General features: G+C 29.8%; 1 protein-coding gene and 1 long non-coding RNA gene across 8 annotated transcripts in view; one reads left to right on the top strand and one right to left on the bottom strand.

The window, feature by feature from the left end:
* The window catches only part of LOC106684316 (uncharacterized), a 45,579-nt gene that overhangs the window by 16,592 nt on the left and 7,099 nt on the right, over positions 1–21,888 (bottom strand). For both annotated transcript variants that reach the window (XR_010844424.1, XR_001343690.2), the window contains exons 3-4: positions 21,706–21,767; positions 12,595–12,753 (exon numbers count right to left, since the gene is read on the bottom strand). This is a non-coding gene — a long non-coding RNA (uncharacterized lncRNA). The remainder of the gene's footprint in view (positions 1–12,594; positions 12,754–21,705; positions 21,768–21,888) is intronic.
* Positions 1–21,888, top strand: part of LOC106684315 (diacylglycerol kinase theta) — a 205,718-nt gene that overhangs the window by 178,771 nt on the left and 5,059 nt on the right. For 2 of the 6 annotated variants that reach the window (XM_067051013.1, XM_067051015.1), the window contains 6 exons: positions 3,147–3,323; positions 3,575–3,721; positions 10,436–10,562; positions 10,694–10,849; positions 10,953–11,109; positions 12,628–12,735. In XM_067051013.1, coding sequence (XP_066907114.1) covers positions 3,147–3,323; positions 3,575–3,721; positions 10,436–10,562; positions 10,694–10,849; positions 10,953–11,109; positions 12,628–12,735 — 872 coding nt within the window. Of the gene's footprint in view, positions 1–3,146; positions 3,324–3,574; positions 3,722–10,435; positions 10,563–10,693; positions 10,850–10,952; positions 11,110–12,627; positions 12,736–18,768; positions 18,874–21,888 lie in introns of all 6 variants that reach the window. The other 4 variants (XM_067051014.1, XM_014426311.3, XM_014426314.2 and 1 more) reach the window with 4 other exon arrangements.

The following is a 21,888-nucleotide window of genomic DNA, read 5'->3' as shown; positions in this document are numbered from 1 at the left end:
TACTAATTTTTTGTAGTGAATGGGAAGTTTAGAGCGTTTGTCAAGTAAGTATTGTAGCAATCGGAATCTACAAGCAGTTTCTTGTCGTTTCAGTCTTGTGTGTGGATTCCAAGTAAGTCTCTTGTCAAGCTGGAGTCCTAAGTATCGAATCTGTTCAACAGACGTTAGTGGAGTATTTAGAAAGGATACTGTAGGACAGGAGGGCAGAGGTTTACGATGGAGAGTAAAGGCGATCTGGTGGGATTTGTTAGGATTTATTTTGATTCTCCAGTTTTTACACCATTCATCAATAGATGTTATGAGTGCCTGTAGTGTTTGTGATGCATTAGTTGGGTCGTTGTTTACAGAAAGTATACATGTGTCATCAGCATATGTTGTTAGGACTGTGTTAGGGTGGGTTGGGATCTGAGCTGTATAAACCGTATAAAGAATGGGACCTAAGATACTACCTTGAGGGACACCAGCAGACTGAGAAAAGTGAGATGAGTAGGCTAGGTTATGATTTACTTTAAAAGTTCTATCAAATATAAAATTTAAAAATTCAATCATTCAAAATTTGAAGTGGATGAGAGGCTGAGAGTGCTTGCTTTCTATTCTGTGTTTTACTTGATTCTTGAAGGCAAATGTCCAAAAAAAAGTCAAACAATTTTTCTGTTAATTACAAATAGTAAGAGATATTGCACGAGATCTTTACCGTTCAATACCTCATTAACAAGTGTCAGTCAAACTGATATTAGTTAGGCTTTTGAATGATGGCTGTCATTATGACTGACCCTAACAGCTTAAAGGTTTGCAGTAATGGCAGCTACTGTTACAAATACTTCTATGGTGCAAATTTAAAATTTATGATAGTTACATGACAGCATTTACTGTTATGACAGTTCCATAGCACTAAGTCTGGGATGATAGTTGACAATGCATATAGCAGCAGTGAAGCTACTATCACTTTAACTGACACATGTATCAGACCTTATTCGCCTTATCAGTTGTAATGGTGATAACGAGTATGAAAAATTTTTTCTTATAACATGGTAACCATTTGCTTCTTTAATAGCAATATATTAATATAATAACCTTCTATTGTATTATGTTTTGATTATTTCTTTACTTAAAATTTATTCTATTCAAAGTTTAAGTCAACCATATCTAAATAAGCCCTTTAATATGATTTTGGTTTAATTAAGCAATACATATATAGTTTTAATTATGAATTGTTTATTGGCAATTAACCTTTAATCCATTTTCCTGAGATAATTTATAATGTGGCTTAGTTTCTTTCTGCAGAATGTGGTCAAATTAGTGTATCAATATATGAATTGAATTGTTAAGCTTTATATTGTGCGAAGGAATGTCTGTGTTGAACAATAGATCTGAATTATTCCCAGACTACTTGCCAATTTTGAATGAAACTTTGAAATAACAATTTGAGTTAGTCGAAATCTTTAAGAATTTTTAAAAAATTTGTTTACGAAACTGCCCTGAACAATGTTCAATGACTTGACATAATTAAAAATAGGTACATTCTAAAATTTTAAAATGTATATCACTTGGGTCCTGGCAATTAACCTTTTTACAGTGTGGTAAAATTAAAAATTATAATCCAAAAAATGTCTAATTTTTTCATGTTTGAAAATACTTCGCCATGTAATAAATATGTAAAAAAAAAAAGTGTTTTATATGTATCTTGTTAGTAATTAGTCCATGGATGATAGGTTTTAAAACAGGAGATACATAAGCCGACGTCACAATCGGGGCAGTAGTATCATGTTTCCTTCTTCACTTTTTTATCCACAAAAACAATTTTCAGAACTGATGAAGCACTAAACTCTGGTGCAAAGGATTATGTGATTGGTTTCAAAATCAACAGCATACTAGATTCAAAACTAAGCCATCTGTCCTTCTTTAGTTAAAATAATCTTAGAAAACAGAGGAAGCAAATAATCTAGATATAGCCTTGGTTATCTTTGGTAGATTAAACAGTTTGAAGGTGCGTAGCACAAGAGAAGCTGAATGGTATTTGACACTCTGCATGTAAATGTCACGGGATAAACAGTTTGGTACTTGACGCTCTGTCCATGACTATCATGGGATAAATTATCAAAGGGTTAATGTTGCGTTTCTGATCACTCGATCTCATTAAGAACAAATCAAAAAATGTTTTTAACCCATAAGAAAAATTGACATTGGTGCTTACTATAATCATAAATATAGGGGATTATGATAAAGAAAAAAATTATAAGCCAGAAAAATAACTTAATTTTAAATATAAACTTCACCAGTACTAGCACCAGAATTTAATTATCAATATGTATCTGTTCAAGTTATTATATAACAGAAACATGTGGTAAACATACTGACAGAATTTTGGTTATGGAACTGGTATTTCAAGCCAAAACTTGATCCAATTTCTTTAATATTGATCCCAAGCCAAAATTCCTGGTAGAATTTGATGCCTCTGACAATGGTTATTAAAATAAGAAATAACTGATTCATACTTAGAAGGAAGAATAAATAAGACTTAAGTGTTACAGTGTTGTCAAATTAAAATTTACTAACCCAGATATCAACCTTCTAAAGTTAAGGGTACAGCGAAGACTGAAAAACTTTCATCTTCCGTCAGGTTATCACCCTTGAAAAATTGACCTGTGATACTGAATCCATATATTTACCTGTGATACTGAAATCCAAGGAATTTTCATTTTTATTGAATAACTGACAAACCTTGAGGCTTTTTTTCAATATTTAGGCAAATGCACAATCAAAGTTTCTCAAAATGTACTAAGCTATCTAATTTTCAAATATTTCCAAGGGGGATTTCTTTTTATTCAAGTTGAGAAACTTGATTTCTGGCTTAATGGTTTTAAGACTTCTGTGGGTTTTAGGAAGATAGTAAATTAAAAGCTAAAATCAATTGGAAAAAGGCTTAATTTTCAAGAAATACCAAAGGTTTTAATGATAAGTGGTATGTTTCATTAAAAAGTTAATGTAGAAATTGGTCAATTAAGTCCAGGGAGATTTAGAATATCGAATGGATTAACATGATTGAAAAGAAATTCCAAAAATTTAAGTCAATAGCTCTTGGCAAGCAATCTGAGAATGATCCATTTACGCTATATCATTTTTTTAATTAAAGAAACTTATTTCAGGTAACGATCTTGCCAGAGTATTACGCTGGGGTCCAGGTTATACTGGTGGAGAAGATCCGCTAAATTTATTACGAGATGTAATAGATGCGGAAGAGATAAGACTTGACAGATGGACAGTTGTCTTCCATCCAGAGGACAAGGGTGGAGAGGATAAAACTACACAGCACAATTCAACAGGTAATATTTTTGAATCCTCTACCTCAGCTACATATCTTATATGATTATTGTGTGTTTTCCATTTCGATTGCCAAGCTTTTTAAGTTTTTCAGAGCTTATTAAGTCTTCTCTTGTAAAAATCAATAGAAAAAATGAATAACTATCAATACGAGATACGTATGACTAAAACGGCTCATTAAATGTAAAACACACATTTTATTGTAGTACGCACAATGCCAGAGTAGTTATTGACTTGGTCATGGTGGTTCTAGGTTGTAGGAAGAGGAAAGTGACTACAACAGTCAATAGTGAGTTTTGTTTGTCTCTACAAACTAGAACTATCAAAATCGATAGAACCTCTATCCATAAACCACTCTCTCTGCCCCGTTCATCAAGAGGAAACATAATCAAACTTATTAGTATTGTCTTTTTCTTTTGTTTATTTTGTTTTTGTTTTGTTTTTTTTAATTTTATATGATAATGTTCTATTATAAACTTTTTAAATGAAAAATATTGTTTAAATGTAAAGTTAATTGGTTTTATATCTTGTTAGTTAAATGTAAGAGTAATTTTTTTCTTTCAAATAAATTTTTTATATTACTAATTTTTGAAAAATCCCAATACCGTTATCCATCCAATGATAAGGTGCCTTTTATATGATATTGTTTAATTGAGTACACCTATTTTTATTTTTTTTGCATGTTTTGCATAGATAGTTTTGTCGACTTTAACAATATTAATTTTTATGTATACTTTTGTAATTTTCTCATAAAAGATATTTAAATCATAAAATTTCGAAACTACTAAACTTCCGACTATTTTTTATGGATGCAAAGAATGGCCTCTTCCATCAAGGAAGGAACAGTTAAATTTTTTTTAAAAATAAGATATTGCATAGAATTTTCGGAGCAAAGAAAGTTGATTTAACTGAATAATTTAGAAGAATACACATTGTCAAATTGTGGGAACTGAACCCAGTAAATATAATTATATTTAATTATAACTGAATATAATTAAAACCATTGTGACAAATTAGATGGGCATGTAAAGATATAGGGCTTGGTATCGAGTAGATTCCTAAAGCGTTAATAAACACTTAACCGGCAGGTAAACACCCATGGGTAGACCAAAGTGTAGGTGGGAGGGTTGCATAAAGACTAGATTTGGTTTTGCAATGGCACTACTGGATAGATTTATGTAAACACCAATTGGTGGTGCTGAGTTCGCTAATCCTTTATTTTTATTATTACTAAATAATAAAATTTAAATTCTATGTCTTTTGAAACTCTAACCCAAATTCTAGTAATACAAAATAAATAACCAATTTTTGTATTAAAAATAAAAGAAAATAATATTGTATAACATATAAATAATTTTAATATAATCATCGCCTGAACTTTGTGAAAGAAAAGAACTACTTACTTCAGTGTTTTGAAATTCCATATCAGTAAAATTGATCAGAAGCATTATTTCTATTAGTCGGGATTATATATAGTATTCAAATTTTCTTATCTGGCCAATGCAAACTAAATGTGCCAAAATAGGTTACAAGATGTAACCTAAGTTATTCTATTTGAGCTCATGGATATTAAATTTGTCTCCTTAAGTACTAATGCCTACATCATATCAATTAATATTTAATTAAAAAATTATTTGACTAAAGCTATAAAAATTTATTTCACCAAGGATCAATTAGGGTTCAAAGAATGGTAAAAAATATTAGATTAATGTCATAAATGCCTTATTTCCAGTTGAATTACTTTGACAATTGGCAATCACATGACCCCTGGTCCCTGTGAAAGTTGTGATAGCGATCCAGTGAGTTGATAAAACGGTTAAGTTGTGTTATTGGTACAAATTATGGTAAACAAATTATTTTAACATCATTAATTCCAATAAGAAATATAAAATATTTTGGGCTACTCGAAATATTTAATAGTTTTAACAATGAAAAATAAATAATTAATAAAGCGCAGCTAAATTTATTTTATTAATCATTCTTTATTGAGAAAATTTAATTACCATTACAGAGGTTCTTTAGCGATATTTGACATGTTGAGGCAGAAAAACAACCACCTCTTTTCTCCTTCTTTACCTCCCCCACTATGACTGGTCAAAATGTTCTTCCAATAGACATCACGAGTTTGTCGGATTTACTAATGTTGGACTACATAAAGTTGTAATGCACTTAATATTTAGATATGCCTTTAATTTATCAAGATTAATTGGCAGCTGAATAACATATACATAAATCTATGTTTTTCAATTTAATCAAACTACGTAATACTTTGTATGAAGTATCTGCATGCTTTGATTTAGCATTGAAAATAAACAACACAAAGATGCCAACAAAATTTTTTTTTGATAAATTAAAATCAGGAAATAAAGCTGATAAAGATTAATTTTTTATTAATCATTACTAACATTGTACTAAATTATTGTATTTTAATTTTGGTTCAATTATTATTATTACATATTATTAATTTTATCTTTTTTCCACCTTTTCTATTTCCACCTTTCCACTTTTTTATTTTTTTAATTAAGTTAATTATTTTTCCACCAGAATACAAATTAAATTGTTGAATTAAAAGTTCAATAGTTCTGGTTGTAAAAACTTGTTTTAATTTTTCTTTTGCGTTAATATAAAGTAGTGTTATCAGAAATTAAAATTATTGAACCTTGTTTCTACTTAGCTATTGATACCATATCATACTACTGTCGGTCTATTTTCAAAAGTTTATGAAAATTAGCCTATTATTAATTTGCAGGCTCTCAACCATACATGATTTTTTCAGTGTGAATCTCGAAGCTTTTATAAAGAGGTTGTAGATAGCCCAGTCAATAAAGCGCTGGTTTCCTTAACTGATCGGTGTAATTTGGAATTGACTCATGTGAAATTTTCTTTCTACCCAAAATTAGTGGTCTTTATCAAAGTGAGTAGACTCTCTATCAGAGCCAGGGAATAAGGCACATAGTTGAATCAGAGTTTGTTACGGTTGCCATGGTGAAAGAAAAACACTGGCGATATTGCGTTGACAAGAGTTGTTACGGTTGCCATGGGAAAAACAAAACACATCTACACAGATCTAGCCAGTGTTTTTATTTCACCATGACAACCGTAACACCCCTTGTCTACGCAGATATCGCCAGTGTTTTTCTTTCACCATGGCAACCGTAACAAGTTATTACCACACTAGTAATAAATGTACGAGTTGGAATTCTTAGACAAACATTTAGTTACGTAAAAATAAAATCAGATATTACATTTATATACAAGATTAAAATACTGATTTTCAATTTAGTTAAGGGTGATATCGCAAGTTATTATTGGAAACAATCCCTGGTTTATGTGTGGATATAAAGTAAATTAGATAAATCCCTGCTTTAGCAACTTTTACAATTATTCATAATAGATTCTCTTTGGCACTGTCTTTTATATCAAGGATGAAAACTAACACTTCACTTGTCCCTGGCAACACTATTTCCCCTTTCAAAACTCTCATGGTCTCTCCTACCTCTGCTACCTGCATTTGTTCTGAAGAACCTTCTTCTTTGGTCACCAAACTGAGAATCCCTGTCTGCCCTTCAGGTCCTTTGCCTCCCCTCACCTATTTACACAGCCTTCTTAGCTCACTTAAACTGTCTCATATTAAGTGATTCACTAAAGACTCTCTAATAAGAATACCATTAAGTGAATAAGATCTATTTACCAATTCCTGGGACCTCTAAACCCAAGGCCTACTGTAGGAATGATGCTCTTTCATGAATGATTATTCACTAAGCTCCCTGCAAAATGTCTTTTATTTACGTTTTCCTTTTTCATTTATTTATTTTTATTTTTTCACTCAATACATATTAAATAAATATTATTTTATTTCATTGGATTATGTGAAGAATGATCTTGTATATTTGAATTCAGATGAGGGTCACTGGATGGATGTATCTTGACAGAAATTGGTGATATTAGTATCAACCTTCGGGTTCGCTAAGCCTTTATGATTATCATTAATTTCAGGTCTGTTCCAACAACTATTTCTGATCTTCCAAGGCTGTACGGAGCATGCGCAATACAGGTTTTCGGAGGCAAAAACCCACACTATGCATACTTAGTAAAGTTTCAGACAGTCAGAAGCAGTTGTTGGAACACAGCGTTCATTATACTAATAATCAAATTTTGATACCCTGATTCTAAAATCGCCTAAAAGCATTTTTCTTAATAAAGTAAAGTTTCAAGTCAATCTTCAAATTTGATTCACTTATTACCTGTTATTAGTTTTAAGAATCAACAGATAATAAATGCACTAAACTTCAAGACTGACCCTAATCTTTACTTCAGAAAAATTTATTTAGAAGGTTTTGGAATTAAGGTCATGATTCGGCTATTAACAAAGCCATCTTTTAACTGTTTTATTTTTGAGATTTTATTATAATATAACTATTTTGAAAAATATTAAAACTTGATATTATTCCAATTTAAATTTTTGGTGGTTATTATCACTCACCAGTTTGGAAGAAAATAAGTACAACTCATAAATTAAATCTTAATAGGCTGGTATGCTTGAGTAGCTAATGTATGATTGTATGTGCAGTAGTTTGGTTAAACAAAGCAAAATAACTGACTGACAACCAGAGTTGGGCAAAAATTAGCTATAGTTGAAACTATTAGCTAAAATTGTCATGGTTACGATATTTATTTTTCAATGGTTCATTCATTAATAAGGGTCGTATCCATGGCAATATTAGCTATTAGTTTCAATTATAGCTAATTTTTGCCCATCTCTGCTGACTACTATAAAAAAAAAAAGATCGTTCATACACTTAAATTATATCATGTTTCTAAAAATATTTTTTGTTTAAATTGGGCTAATAAATTTAACTTTATTGTATATTAATGTACATATTGCCTAAATATTAAATTTTAAATTGTACTTAATTTATAAATTAAATTAATATCAGGGTTTTTTTTTTATACACCCTTTTTAAACCTCCTGTCCTGCAATCTCTATCTCGGAAAGATAAGCAGGATTCTGCTATGTATAAATATATACATATACATATTTATATTATGTTGATTTAATAAAAAAAGAAAGCTATCAAAAATAAATAATTAGCGATTATCAACTTTTGTGCAATTATAATCAATAAGATTATTTTAATTGTCTCTTTTTTTAATATTGTTAAAACGTTCAATTTTTTTCATAAAAAACGAGCTAGTCATATATATAATATTCTACTTTGCTTAACAATTTGTTTCTCATTTTATGCAAGATATATAATTTAAAAAAATTTAAATATACTTGATTAAATTCCATTTTATTGCTCTTGAGAATCTTTCTCTGAAGATGTAATGAAATGATTAATTAACTATAATTAGTTATAAACTATTAGAAATAATTGTTACATTTACAAATTTACCATTGTCTCATGAAAAATTTTCAATAAACCGAATTCATAAAATTGTGTTCTTTGATATTAATGATTGTAATACCAAGTTAAATTTTTGTACTCTCAAAACAAATTTAGAATTATCCTCAAATTATTGACAATTGAAAATGTTAGCAATTTTGATTTAAATTTAAAAATATATATTTTAGAGTACAGGGATCTCCTATTATGGGTCAGCTGTTGATCTCAATTGGCCAATATAAAAAGTGTTTTTTCTTGGGAAATTTTAAATTTTCAAAAAGAGCGGTAATGAAAAGCAGCTTGGATTTAATACTTCTTTTTCTTATTTATAGGGATATGAAAATAAGTATAATTTGGCAAAATATGCACTGGATGAACTAAGGTTCTCTATTTATAGAAAATTATAAATAGTTATTTAAACAAAAATATTTTTATTTGCAATTTTAATGAATATTTTATGGTATGAATATATTAATGGTATTTTATAACAATTTGGAGGTAGAAACAGCTTCTTTTTTTTTTTTTTGTCAAAATATTAGATTAAGAGTTTATATCAGAATAATGGATTAAGAGATTATATAAAAAATAATGGTTCAAAGGTAACAACAGTAATTCAGACCTGGTAATGACATGAGTTTTTAATTTGGTAAAGACATTTCCATATATTTTACTCAGCAAAAACTACTGTAACTGACATAAAAAAATATTGTTTCTAATCATTGTCTTATAACCTATGATAGTTAAATTTAAATTATAATGAATAATATCATTTTAAAAGTTAACATGATAATAACAGGCTTTATAACAAACAATAAGGGTACGCGAAGTTCTTTACGAAATGAACCCGTTGAGTTAAGCTCTCTAACTGATATCCTTTATTTCCTGATGGCTGTTTTTCCCACAATTACCTTTTTTCTTCTAATATCAGATATTAATTTTTTATCTTGGTAATGACATTAAAATAAGTGGACAAAGTATGGTTAATTTATCCTTTATAAATGAAAATAAATTTGAAAAGCATAAAACTAAATTACAAAAGGAACAAGACATTATGATGGCTGAACATGTTGAGCCACAAACTTAGTATTCTAGTGTTGTAAGATGTGTCGGTTCAAATATGGCCTGAGTGTTGCAGACTCTCAGTATAAATCTCGACTTTCCCACTCTGGCTAGAACTTTGACTTTCAATAATTCTGAAGTATTTTTTTAAAAATTACATAGCTTGATTTAGGTTGATTACAATGCACCCTTATCTTTTTTTTAAATTTTTAGTCTTCATGTAGTAAATTCCTTTTTTAATAAATTCTGACCCAATTCCACATTTGCTCCTCCAAAGAGCAAAAGTGGAAACTTTCCCTTGTATTCACGTAAAAAACTGTTCATATGATTGGGCGACTGAAAATAAAGCCAAACGAAAAACACAATGAGTAGATTTTCAAGGCAAGACGCTCTAAAGTAATATTTTTAAATGACTTCCACATTTGCCTCCTTTCTGCATTCACTCCCCGCCACCCTGTTCCGAGAAAAAATGAAAATTATAATAACTTCTCGATATTATAACCATGTCGGCAATTCTATCATATGCAAAACTATCAAATTTTATTTGATAATAATGATAGGGAAAAACTTTCTAAAAAATATTGAGGTTTGCCCCACTAGTTTCTTTACAAATGAAGTATACTTGATTTAAACCAAATTAATCCAAAAATACTAATATTTATTGATAGGCTCGACAAGTGAAGAAGTATCGTCAGTTATGGTAATGAACAATTACTTTGGAATTGGAATTGATGCTGATCTCTGCTTGGACTTCCACAATGCAAGAGAGGAAAATCCAAATAAGTTCAATTCGAGGTATTCTTCATTAAAAACAAAAAAAAACAAAAAACAATAAAAAATACTTTTTTCATACTTTTATCATTGCTTTTCAATTACTTAAATTTTCCAAGAAAATCAAAATTTATTATTTCTCTGTATTGATTTAGGTTGCACAACAAAAGTGTTTATGTGAAGATGGGTTTGAGGAAAATGGTTGGTAGGAAAATGTGCAAGGATCTACAGAGAGAGATCAGATTGGAAGTCGATGGTAGACTAGTAGACCTTCCCCCTGTCGAAGGAATTATCATTCTTAATATCCTCAGGTAAGAAAACAGCACCTTATGTTTTAGATAGAACTTTTCAATTTTGAAATATTGGAAAAAAAGGATACTTATTACAAATATGATTGAAATCTTTGTTGAACAGCTGGGGGTCTGGAGCAAATCCTTGGGGAGTTGAAAAAGAAGAACAATTTCAGAAACCTAACCACTGGGATGGGATGCTGGAAGTGGTTGGAGTGACTGGAGTGGTTCATCTCGGTCAGATCCAGTCGGGAATGCGCTCAGCAATGAGAATAGCCCAGGTAAATATTTTGATCTTGTTTATACAAAATGTTTTTAAAGTATCATAAATTGAAAACTTTAGATTCCTTATTTCAAATTTTAAGCATCAAGGTTTATTTACTTTCTCTAATCATGATATAGAGGAATATTTTTCATTAATACTATTACTAGTTCAAGATGATTTAAAAAAAATTATTATATCGAGGAATTTTATTTTGAAGTTTGTTATATCAAGGATATTTGTGGTCTTAAGTTTTTGTTCTATTGAGGTTCATTATATCAAGGTTTCACTGTATTACAAAGTTTAAAAAATTGTGGTAGTTCTTATTTATAATTTCATTTAGGAAATTATTTTAAAGTAAAGTCATTTTGAAGAGTTACTAGCAATGATGATATCTGGAAGGTATAAACATAGATCAGCTGCTAAAAAATTGTATGGAATGTGTTTGTTAAATTATTTACTTTAAAATGTGCTGAATTAAAAATCACTCCTATGGTTTTGTTTTTTTTGCTAAATGGCTTTTCAAAAAAATACATCAATTAAATAAAATCACTATTTTATTATTGTGAACATTATAAACTAAGGAACTGCGTGGTGAAGGAACTGGGGGAACGCTGGTGACGGTAGCAGCGTGGTAACGTGCCTGTCTGCCAACCCATAGTTTGCGAGTTCGAGCCCAGCCCTGCCCGGGATTTTTTCAAGCAAATAATGCAATACTCATTCACAACCTCCCCCTGCATTTGTGAGCCCCGTTAGCCAGTGGGTGGCACTCACAAAAATAGCCGTGGGAGTGACGGACCCACCCTACAAAAACCACGTAAGGAAACGCACAATGTATTTCTTAAGTACATCGCGCAAGGCCTTGGACCTGCATGGTCAGTTGCGCCAATGAAAAAAAAAAAATGGCTTTTCAAAAAAATACATCAATTAAATAAAATCACTATTTTATTATTGTGAACATTATGAACTAAGGAACTGTGTGGGTTTACACTAGTGTTTTAGCAATAAATGTTCATAAAAATATTAGTTACCAAACACACCCGTGGTCCACCTATGGGCATAGACCACCATTTGGAAAACACTGGTTTATAGTATACCCTTACAAAATTTTAGGCCTATGAGTTATTTCCTTCTTTTTTTAAATTTTTAATAGGTCTTTAAACACTAAAATTTTTCTATAATCAGTTATTTTCAATTTGAAATATCTCATAAGGGACAAGTTTAAAATTTCAGAAAATATTATTTTATTCTAGTATAATAATTGGTCATCACTTGACTTCATTATTATCTTAGTTAGAAATTTTTAAATACAGCTAAAATATTAATAAGCATTAGTAGTTCTCAATGAAATATCTTTAATCTCAATATCAATGAAACTTTAAAATCCAAAATTTTCAAAAAAACTACTTTTCTAATTAGAATAAACTAGTTGATTCGATATGGGTTGAACTCAGTTATAAATTTGAAATAAATACATATCTATATGCTTTATAAAAGTACATACCTATTTAAGTAAAATATGTAATTTTATTTTCAGGGAGGACACATAAAAATTCACATCCATGCCGACATGCCAGTACAAGTGGATGGTGAACCATGGGTCCAGGCACCCTGTGACGTAGTTGTCCTCAAGTCAGCGCTGAAGGTACTGCATTAATGTAATCTAGAAACATTTAATATCACTAAGTTTTTTTTTTTTAATATATCAATTATAAAAAAAAAATCAGGTGTATAATAAGCATTTCTGTACAAAAATTTATGAATGTTTTTGGAGATGCGTAAGATAAATATTTTGTTTCTTGAATTAAAAACTATTAGTTTCATGCACTAGTTGGCTAGGATTATGCAATGAATATGAAAAGAGAAATTATAAAGTTAGTTTTGGGTCTATTCAAAAATATAAATTATATAATAACTAATAATAGCGCAAGAATCTTTTATATAAAATTAGTGGATTTAGGCCTCCTTACCTTTTTTGTAACAAGTTAATTTAGTTAAAATTTATGCCCTAGAAAAACATTACAGCATTAAAAATTTTAGTTGGCGTCATTTCAAAGATTTTTTCTGGTTAAGAATTTGTATATGAAATTATAAAAGCAATTTTTCAGATTGCTGCAGATTTCAAGGCTATTGGTACTGTTTAATAGTTTTTTCAATACTTATGATTCAGGTCGGCGTTTCAAGTGACCTATATTAGAAAAACTGATAAGGTCTATGTTATTTTTGTTATAAGGTCATTGTTGTTCTTATTTAAAGAAATTTAGGTGTCTGTTCTGAAAAATTATATTTTAATTATGTGAACACAATTAATTACAATTTCTTTATTAAAAAAAATTACACATCACACAACTTTCACTTACCACCTTACTTTGAGATGACATAATTTCTTGTGCGTTTCAAAACTGCAATTTTTTTATTATTCAGGATTGCAATAATTCCCCTAATAATATATTTTATATTTCTAGATAAATGATTGTAAAATATGACTATATTTTATATAAAAAATAGCAAACATGCAAACACATAAAGATTTATTTTCTCATTTATTGATCTATGAAATTCTTTCATATTTATCCATTTTTTATTACTGCTAACAACCAGACATGTTTAATAATTAACAATATTAACAATAATTGCCTCGTATCTCCTGGGAGGACACTCCATCTAAGGGAGGCATTCAGGAAGCGTGGAATGGACTGGAGTTGGAGAAGAAAGATGGTTCAAGAGAGAGACATTTGGGCCAAACTCTATAAGCAGGATCCTCATACTGTACAGCGGTAGAAGAGGGACTGACTATGATAATGATGATGAGCAACAATCAAAATTAAAGGTACTTTAGAGGAAGATTTTTGAAAAATTCGACATTTAAGCCCTGTTAGTCCAATTTTATAAGGAAAAACTAATCTGATACTGAAAACCATGTAATTTTACAATGGTATAACAAATTTAATGAAAATCATTTGAGAAAATGGTAAAATCGGTGAAATTAAGTGGCACTTGTGGTCAGTTGATTTAAACCAGAAAGTTGCCGTCAAATCTCAGGTATGAACCTACCTACTTTAAATATATGTCAGTTTTATTCAACATTTTGATTCTGAGCTAGTTCGTTCACAAACAGACACAGAGACCATTTTGTGAGATTAGGTTTTTTTAACTCAGGGGACTTCAAAAAGTTTATTTCTGTCAAGAACTTGAAATCAAAATTTTGCACAATCACAATAGTTCACCTTACTATATATTCCATAAAGGTGAGTATAATTAAAACAAATTTAGAAAAACAAGTAACTTGAAACAAAAAATTTCAACTAAAAGCAACTTGTAAAAGGAAATAAATGAACTCATGGAAATTAAAACACAAGTCATCAACCACTCGTACGTTTCGGGCATTCTCAAAGATAACTTATTCTAAATATCACAGCTACAATGTTGTTAAAAATTAACAGGCTATTCTTCTACCTTTGTCAGATTATATTTTAGTCTATCAAACTATTACTTATCTAACTAATTCACTTTTCATAATATCATTACATTTACAATTTCTAATACAATCTTATTGTCAACAAAAACAATGTATTGTTGATAAAGAGAGTTATGAGGTTATATTAGGAAGTTTAAAATGTAACAATATTAGAACAAGTAAATTAGTTGATAAGAAATCGGTTGATAAATTAAAATATTATCTGACAAAGGTAGAATAGCCTGCTAATTTTTGACAACATTGTAACTGTGATATTTAGAATAAGTTATCTTTGAGAATGGCCAAAACGTACGAGTGCAATAATAAGAAAATAAAGTGGTTGAGACTTGATGAATATTTTTATTATAATTGAGAATATTTTATTTGGATGGTGTTTAGTATCAGATTAGTTTTTCCTTATGAAATTGGTCTGACAGAGCAAGCTTAAATGTCGAATTTTTCAAAAATCTTCCTCTAAAGCACCTTTAATTTTGATTGTTGTTCATCATCATCATCATAGTCAGTCCCTCTTCTACCGCTGTACAGTATGATGATCCCGCTTATAGAGTTTGGCCCAAATGTCTCTCTCTTGAACCATCTTTCTTCTCCCACTCCAGTCCATTCCACGCTTCCTGAATGCCTCCCTTAGATGGAGTGTCCTCCAAGGAGATACGAGGCAATTATTGTTAATATTGTTAATTATTAAACATGTCTGGTTGTTAGCAGTTATAAAAAATGGATAAATATGAAATATGAAAGAATTTCATCGATCAATAAATGAGAAAATAAATCTTTGTGTTTGCATGTTTGCTAAATTTTATATAAAATATAGTCATATTTTACAACCACTTATCTAGAAATATAAAATATATTATTAGGGGAATTATTGCAATCCTGAATAATAAAAAAAATTGCAGTTTTGAAACGCACAAGAAATTATGTCATTTCAAAGTAAGGTAGTAAGTGAAAGTTGTGTGATATGTATTTTTTTAATAAAGAAATTATAATTAATTGTATTCACATGTAATTAAAATATATATATATTTTATTTTTATAAATATTTTTTAGAATAGACACATAAATTTCCTTAAATAAGAGCAACAAAGACCTTATAACATAGATAAATATAATAACATAATAACATTAATATAAATATAAATAAATAACATAGACCTTATCAGTTTATCTAATATTGGTCACTTGAAGCTCTATGAAATGCCGACCTGTTTCATAAGTAAATATAATAATATTAGAATTACAAGTGAATTAGTTGATAAGAAATAGGTTGATAAACTAAAATATTATCTGACAAAGGCAGAATAGCCTGCGAAACTTCGACAATATTGTCGCCCTAATATTAATAATAAGTTATTCTAGAGGATGGCTGGAAGGGCCATAACATTGGAGTGGAATAATAAGAAAATAAACAGGTTGAGACTTGATATTTCTTAAAATGATTGATAAAAAAAACCACTATCAAACAAGAATTCAAATGATATATAAATAAAATATTCTTTTCAAATACAAATTCTAAACCAGAACCTAAAAAACATTCTTGACAACTGAATTAGTATGTAATGTGAATTTTCAGGGTATAGATTGAAGATGAAACTAAACTAGTGATTATGGAGTAAAGTCAATGTTACTCTACTCCATAACATCAGCTGTTTTATAATGTTTTCAGCTGATATCGTAAATTGATTAGCAGTATCTTTCAGACTTAGATTTTAGAGCTAAAATATCAAATATGAAAATGAAACTATGAATCAATGACTTCTATTAGAAATTCCAATATCAATTTTAACACAATGTAAAAGATTTTTTGAGCATGTTTTTTGCATAATGACACAATGCTTCATTCCCTCAAGAGTGTTATCTAGCATGAAAAATTCAATGGTAATGGGAAAATGGGGAAATTTAATTATAGTTTCCATCATTTTTCTTAGTTTTTCATTAGTGTTAATCCCTTTAAAAACAATTTTAAAAATTCTTCTTTATAATCCTTTCAATTCCCATTACCTTCATTGAGCCTGTAGTGTTAATTTGAATTTTCTTTTTTTTTTTTTTTTTTTCTTTTTTTCATCTTTTCCTTGCATTTATTTTTGTTATATTTTTACACATAACTTGAAACTTTATGAGATATTTTTTTAGTTACTGTGTTGTAGGTTTTTAAATATAAACACTTTAGAAAATATAAAAATAAATTCAATTATTTAGGTGAAATGAATATTTGCATTAGGGGATGTAAAGACAAATTCCAGATATAATTTTAGGCACTTACTCATTTACTAGGACACATTCATCGGTATGATTGAAGTTTTTGTCAAAAACAATTTTCAATTTTTTTTTACATTTAGTTTCATAATTACAGAGACAAGATTTTTCCTTCTATTTTATCTTCAACATCTGTGAACACTCTTATATCTTATGCCAGTTGTTAGTGATGATGGAACTATGGATCGAGCAAACATCATACATTTCCAATCCAAGAATTCAAATTATTTTTAGAAAATGCAATAGTCGTTCCATTTCTGAATCTTAGACATTCATTTCTTTTTTTTTTTTTTTTTTTTTTTTATGAAATTTCATCATTTAAGAGAGAGTGTCTGTCTTCTTTATCAAACTTACATTGGGAATAGAGTTCTATCCCCTATCATATCCCTCATGCTTACTAGTAACTATCTTTAAACCAAGTCATTGAGAGAAACATGTCTTAAAATAAAAAAGTTTCCTTTTAATTTATACTTTAATTGTTTTCTGATTTTATTTTTTTATTTCTGGACTAGTAAACCGCCTTCATATTCAAGGTATTTTCTATTACTTCAGGTATTTTCTCTTATATCATTATAATTAGATCTTGTATTTCTTTTATAATTGTGTTTTTTACATGTATATCTTTGATCTATTTTTTTTTTTTGTGGTCACTTTTCAACTGTTTTTCTCAATATCTACATGACATTTTGCCATCTTTCAAATCAAAATCATGATGCCGAAGTGGTTGTGGGTAATTTATTAGTTCTGGGGGGTGGCAAGTCCTACAGAAACTAGGTGTAGATCTTCTTAATGGATGATGAAAAGGTATAAGATGGAGGAAAGATTCAGAGAAGGCAGAATAAATTAAAGTCAAATGTACATTTCCAATAATAGCACTACAATGTACTGATCGACCATGTATATTGTTACTCACTGCCTCCATAGGAAGTGGTTCTCTGAAGGGGAAATTCACACATTTATTTTTTGCTTAGTCTACTCTCTGAGTGACTAAACGCTATTGAAAGATGTTAGCTTTTAGCGGATCAGAAGATTCTATTGTAATATCAATATTTTGCCGTCCGTAGCTCAGATTGTTAGGCATAGGTCTTACCAATCTGAGAACTGCAGTTCGAATCCGGCCTGGGGCGTTGACTTTTTTCATTGAGTGGCAGTCCCACAAAATGGAAAACTTGACCTCTCCCCCCACCATGGTTAGTATAGGTTGGTCACCTGTAGATTTAAAATAGAAATTGTGTAAAAAAAAATGTCAAAAACTGACCGTTAAACAAATATATTTATGTAAAAACCAATTATGAAAGAAAGAAAACACAAGATCTAACTAAATGATGAAAGAGAAAATTCCTGAAGTGGACAGACTGTTGATGTGAAGAAAACGTTATTAATATAAAATTAAAAGATTGAAGTATGAAGGCTGATAACAAGACAGCTTTTTAAGTTAATTTTTTTTTTTAATTCAATTTAATTTAATTAAGTTGATAATGAAGAATAGATAGAAATCACTTTTTTTTTAATTTATCGGTTGTTTAGTTTGAAAAGATATTCAGGACAAGGAATAAAACTAAACTCATTTCAGATATTTAAGTGCCACTAATAATTAAAATATATGAAAATGATTTAACTGATTAATTCTTCTTTTCTTCTCAATCATATCCCCTCTTACTGCCAGTTCGATTCATATTTTTATTCCTAAAGTATCTTACATTAAATAAATACTTTGTATCTACATGTTGCATAGACATGAATTTATTTATTTTTGCATGGTTTGCAAGGAATAGGTTTGGCTTTTGAACATCGACATGTGAAGGGTATGCTGTGGAGCACATATTTTCGCAAAGCACGTGGTTTACTGATATTGATACGCTTTCCCTTTTTTTGCTTAATTCATCAGCTTTTGACAGAAATAATATGGCATTGGTTTTTTTTACATATGAAGTTTTACTATGATAGGCTATTATGCTGAAGAAAACAAAGATGAAGCGTCGCAACACGGAGCCCAACATCTCAAATCCAGAATTGTCTAAGAGTCATCCGACGGACTAACACCCAGCAATTGTAACACTACTATTTATTTCTTAACCATTTCATTATTTTATTTGTCACATATCCATTATTGGATGGATTGATATCATTATACAACACATGTATCATAAGTTCCACATGTTGAATTATATACATACAATAAATAAAACCAAAAAATAATAACAATTACTTTCAACTTTCATATTACTAACAACTATATTTATAAAAGAATATCTTAAAGAACAAAAAATGAGTGCATAACTTTGAAAAACAATTTTTAAATGAATTTTCTCAACATTTAGCAATCAAAATTATGAGAACTTCTGATACAATGACTGTTGTGTAACGAAAACCAATTCCTAAAAATTTTAAAGATAATTTCTTACTTGTACACCAGCCAAGGAGATGTAATAATACAGATATTATTATTCCACCATGACAGGTGCCCAATTAAGAAATCATCTTGATTATAAAAAATCAATCATCGTTCATCATTTCTTTTATTTATTTATTTATTTTTTATTTATCCTTTCAGTTTCACAAACTTTATGCCACTAACATCTCACTGTTCAAAGCATTTGGTTGATAGCTCAAAAATAAAATAAATATTATACTATTCGATTAAATAAAATTGTTAGTCACAGTTTAACTTATTATATAAATGATAACTTATTCTGAAGGTCAGTCGGAATGACAGTAAAACTAAAGATAGACATTCAGATTCTAAAAGTGCTTCTACACGTTTGCCTAAAAATTGCAAATTCATGTATGCCTAAGTGTCTGAATGGGTTGTTTGGATTGGCTGGAATAATTATTGGAGCGACAGACCCTGGAGGTCCAAGGCCTCGTGCGATGTACTAAGGAAATACATCGCGCGTTTCCTGACATAATTTTTTCATAGAGTGGGTTTGTCACTCCCATGCCTATTTTTCGTGAGTGATTGGCTGGTACAAGTTGCCCTGAATTTGTGGCTGACCCATCCGGTGTCGGTTTTTGTGTACAAGTCAAGGGCTTGTTCTGCATCCACAAGTTGGTTTTCAATTTGCATTGTTTTAGAACTGTCAACAGCAGAATATGTTTGCTCTCCGTGTTTTAAGTAATTAAAGAACTTCCCCATCCTTTAGATTCAACAATTAACTCTCTTATTTAGGATTGAATAGTTGAAAATTCTATTGATTCGGCGTAAATACATTGTTTCAAATCTTGTTAATTAACTCTAGCTGTTTATTTTTTATTTAACATGGCATAAATATATGTTTATGAAAACATCATATGCATATTGTTTATTATTATTATGGCACTACAATTCTGCTTGAACCCGCCAGCCAACCAGCCAACCAATCTACACAGTCTCTTGCTTTCTCTTTCCATCTTTCAATATTGAAAAGCTTTAAATCCTCCTCCACATCATCTTCTTCAGATCTGGGGACGTCCTCTTTTCCGTTTTCCATCTGGTTTGCCATAAACCATCTTATTCTTGCTATTTCAACTAAAACCAGGATGCCAGATCCATCAGCTCATCGTTCCTTCTTCTTCTCCCAATTCCATTCTCCGAGGCTCTTCCCCATATCCATCTCAATACCTTTCTCTCCCAGGTGTTGAGCATCTGTTTTGCTTTTCTTGTCAAGGGCTATGTTTCTACCCCATAGATCACTGCTGACCTTACGATCGTTTTGTTCATGATTACTTTCATTCTTTTAGAGAGAGCTATAGACTTTAATATTTTTTGCAGTGAGAAATAACATTTATTCCCTGCTGCTATCCTGGCGTCTATTTTGCTCTCTACTTTGTTATCATCTGTAATCAGGGTTCTCAACTTGTTTACAGAACTGAAACAGTGGTCTCTGAACGTCACTTTCCTATTCTCTTCCTTATCATTTCTTGAACTTTTCATGTACACCGTCTTGTCTTCATTCACCTCAAACCCCAATTCATATGCTGCTTCTTCAAATTGCTAGAATGTTCCTTTTAATGCTGCTCGGGTTCTTGCGGCAATGACTACATCATCTGCATATGCTAAATGTTGAGACTGTCGATTGTATATGTTACCTCTTGGATTAGTTCTTATTGAAAAAATCATCATATGCCTAGGTAATCAAATTAAAAAGTTTCTGATCAAAAATTTAGAACAAAAGTTGAATTTATAGGTTATGTAGGTATGTATATATTTATAGGTTATGTAGTACTATTTACATGGCTATTTACCATCTATAACTTACATTACTGATGATTTATGTTTCCTTTCATTTTGCTTATCTTTATGTTACTCCTTTTTATAATGAAAATACAGTAAATCAAATGTCATAGCCCGAAAAATCCTGTACATGTCTTGGATTTGTAGCAAGTGGCAAATGTGTAGAAACAAATTGGGAGTTCTAAGAGGGTGAAACTAGTTTTTTCTATAAGCCATCTGCTTTAACCTTACCAATGTCTCTTACTGAATGTCAATTTTACTGTCATTTTGACTATGCTGTATTGTTCTCTTTGCATCATTTTTCCAATTTTACTATTCTCCTAATCAAGATATTTTCTGAATCCAATATTTCTACTTAAGTCATCTTTCCAAGATATTTCATCTCATACCATTTCTCAGATTCAGATTTAACATGACAAAACCTTCAATATATTTCCTTACCATTGGCGGCATAAGGCCAATATAAACTGTGGTAAAGTAGTTATTTTGCCAAAAACATGCTAATGGATAATTTATAATTACTAATACCAACCTAAAAAATTATAATTAATAAGTAAGGTGTTCGTAGAAATTATTTTAACATATTTGGGTCAATATGTAATAGCGATATTAATTTAATTTAATTTACTTATAACTAGCATAAATGTAATAATTAGGTATTAGTAAGTTACCTTAGAGATGGTCATAAAAGCCTTAATTGGCCCCTTGTGTTGTTTGATGGTGTACTGAATCTCTAAATAATAAAAATAAAATGATGAGAACTATATATAGTATAACTATTTATAACATATTATTATCTGAGCATCGGAATTTAATATTTAATTGGAATATTGCTGATTGACCGTATATAATAA

Source organism: Halyomorpha halys, unplaced genomic scaffold (genome assembly GCF_000696795.3).
Source record: "Halyomorpha halys isolate HHAL.00 unplaced genomic scaffold, Hhal_1.1 Scaffold570.1, whole genome shotgun sequence".
NCBI classification, from domain to species: Eukaryota; Metazoa; Arthropoda; class Insecta; order Hemiptera; family Pentatomidae; genus Halyomorpha; species Halyomorpha halys.
Note: the sequence above shows the minus strand (reverse complement) of the source record. Positions and strands in the feature narration are given on the sequence as shown.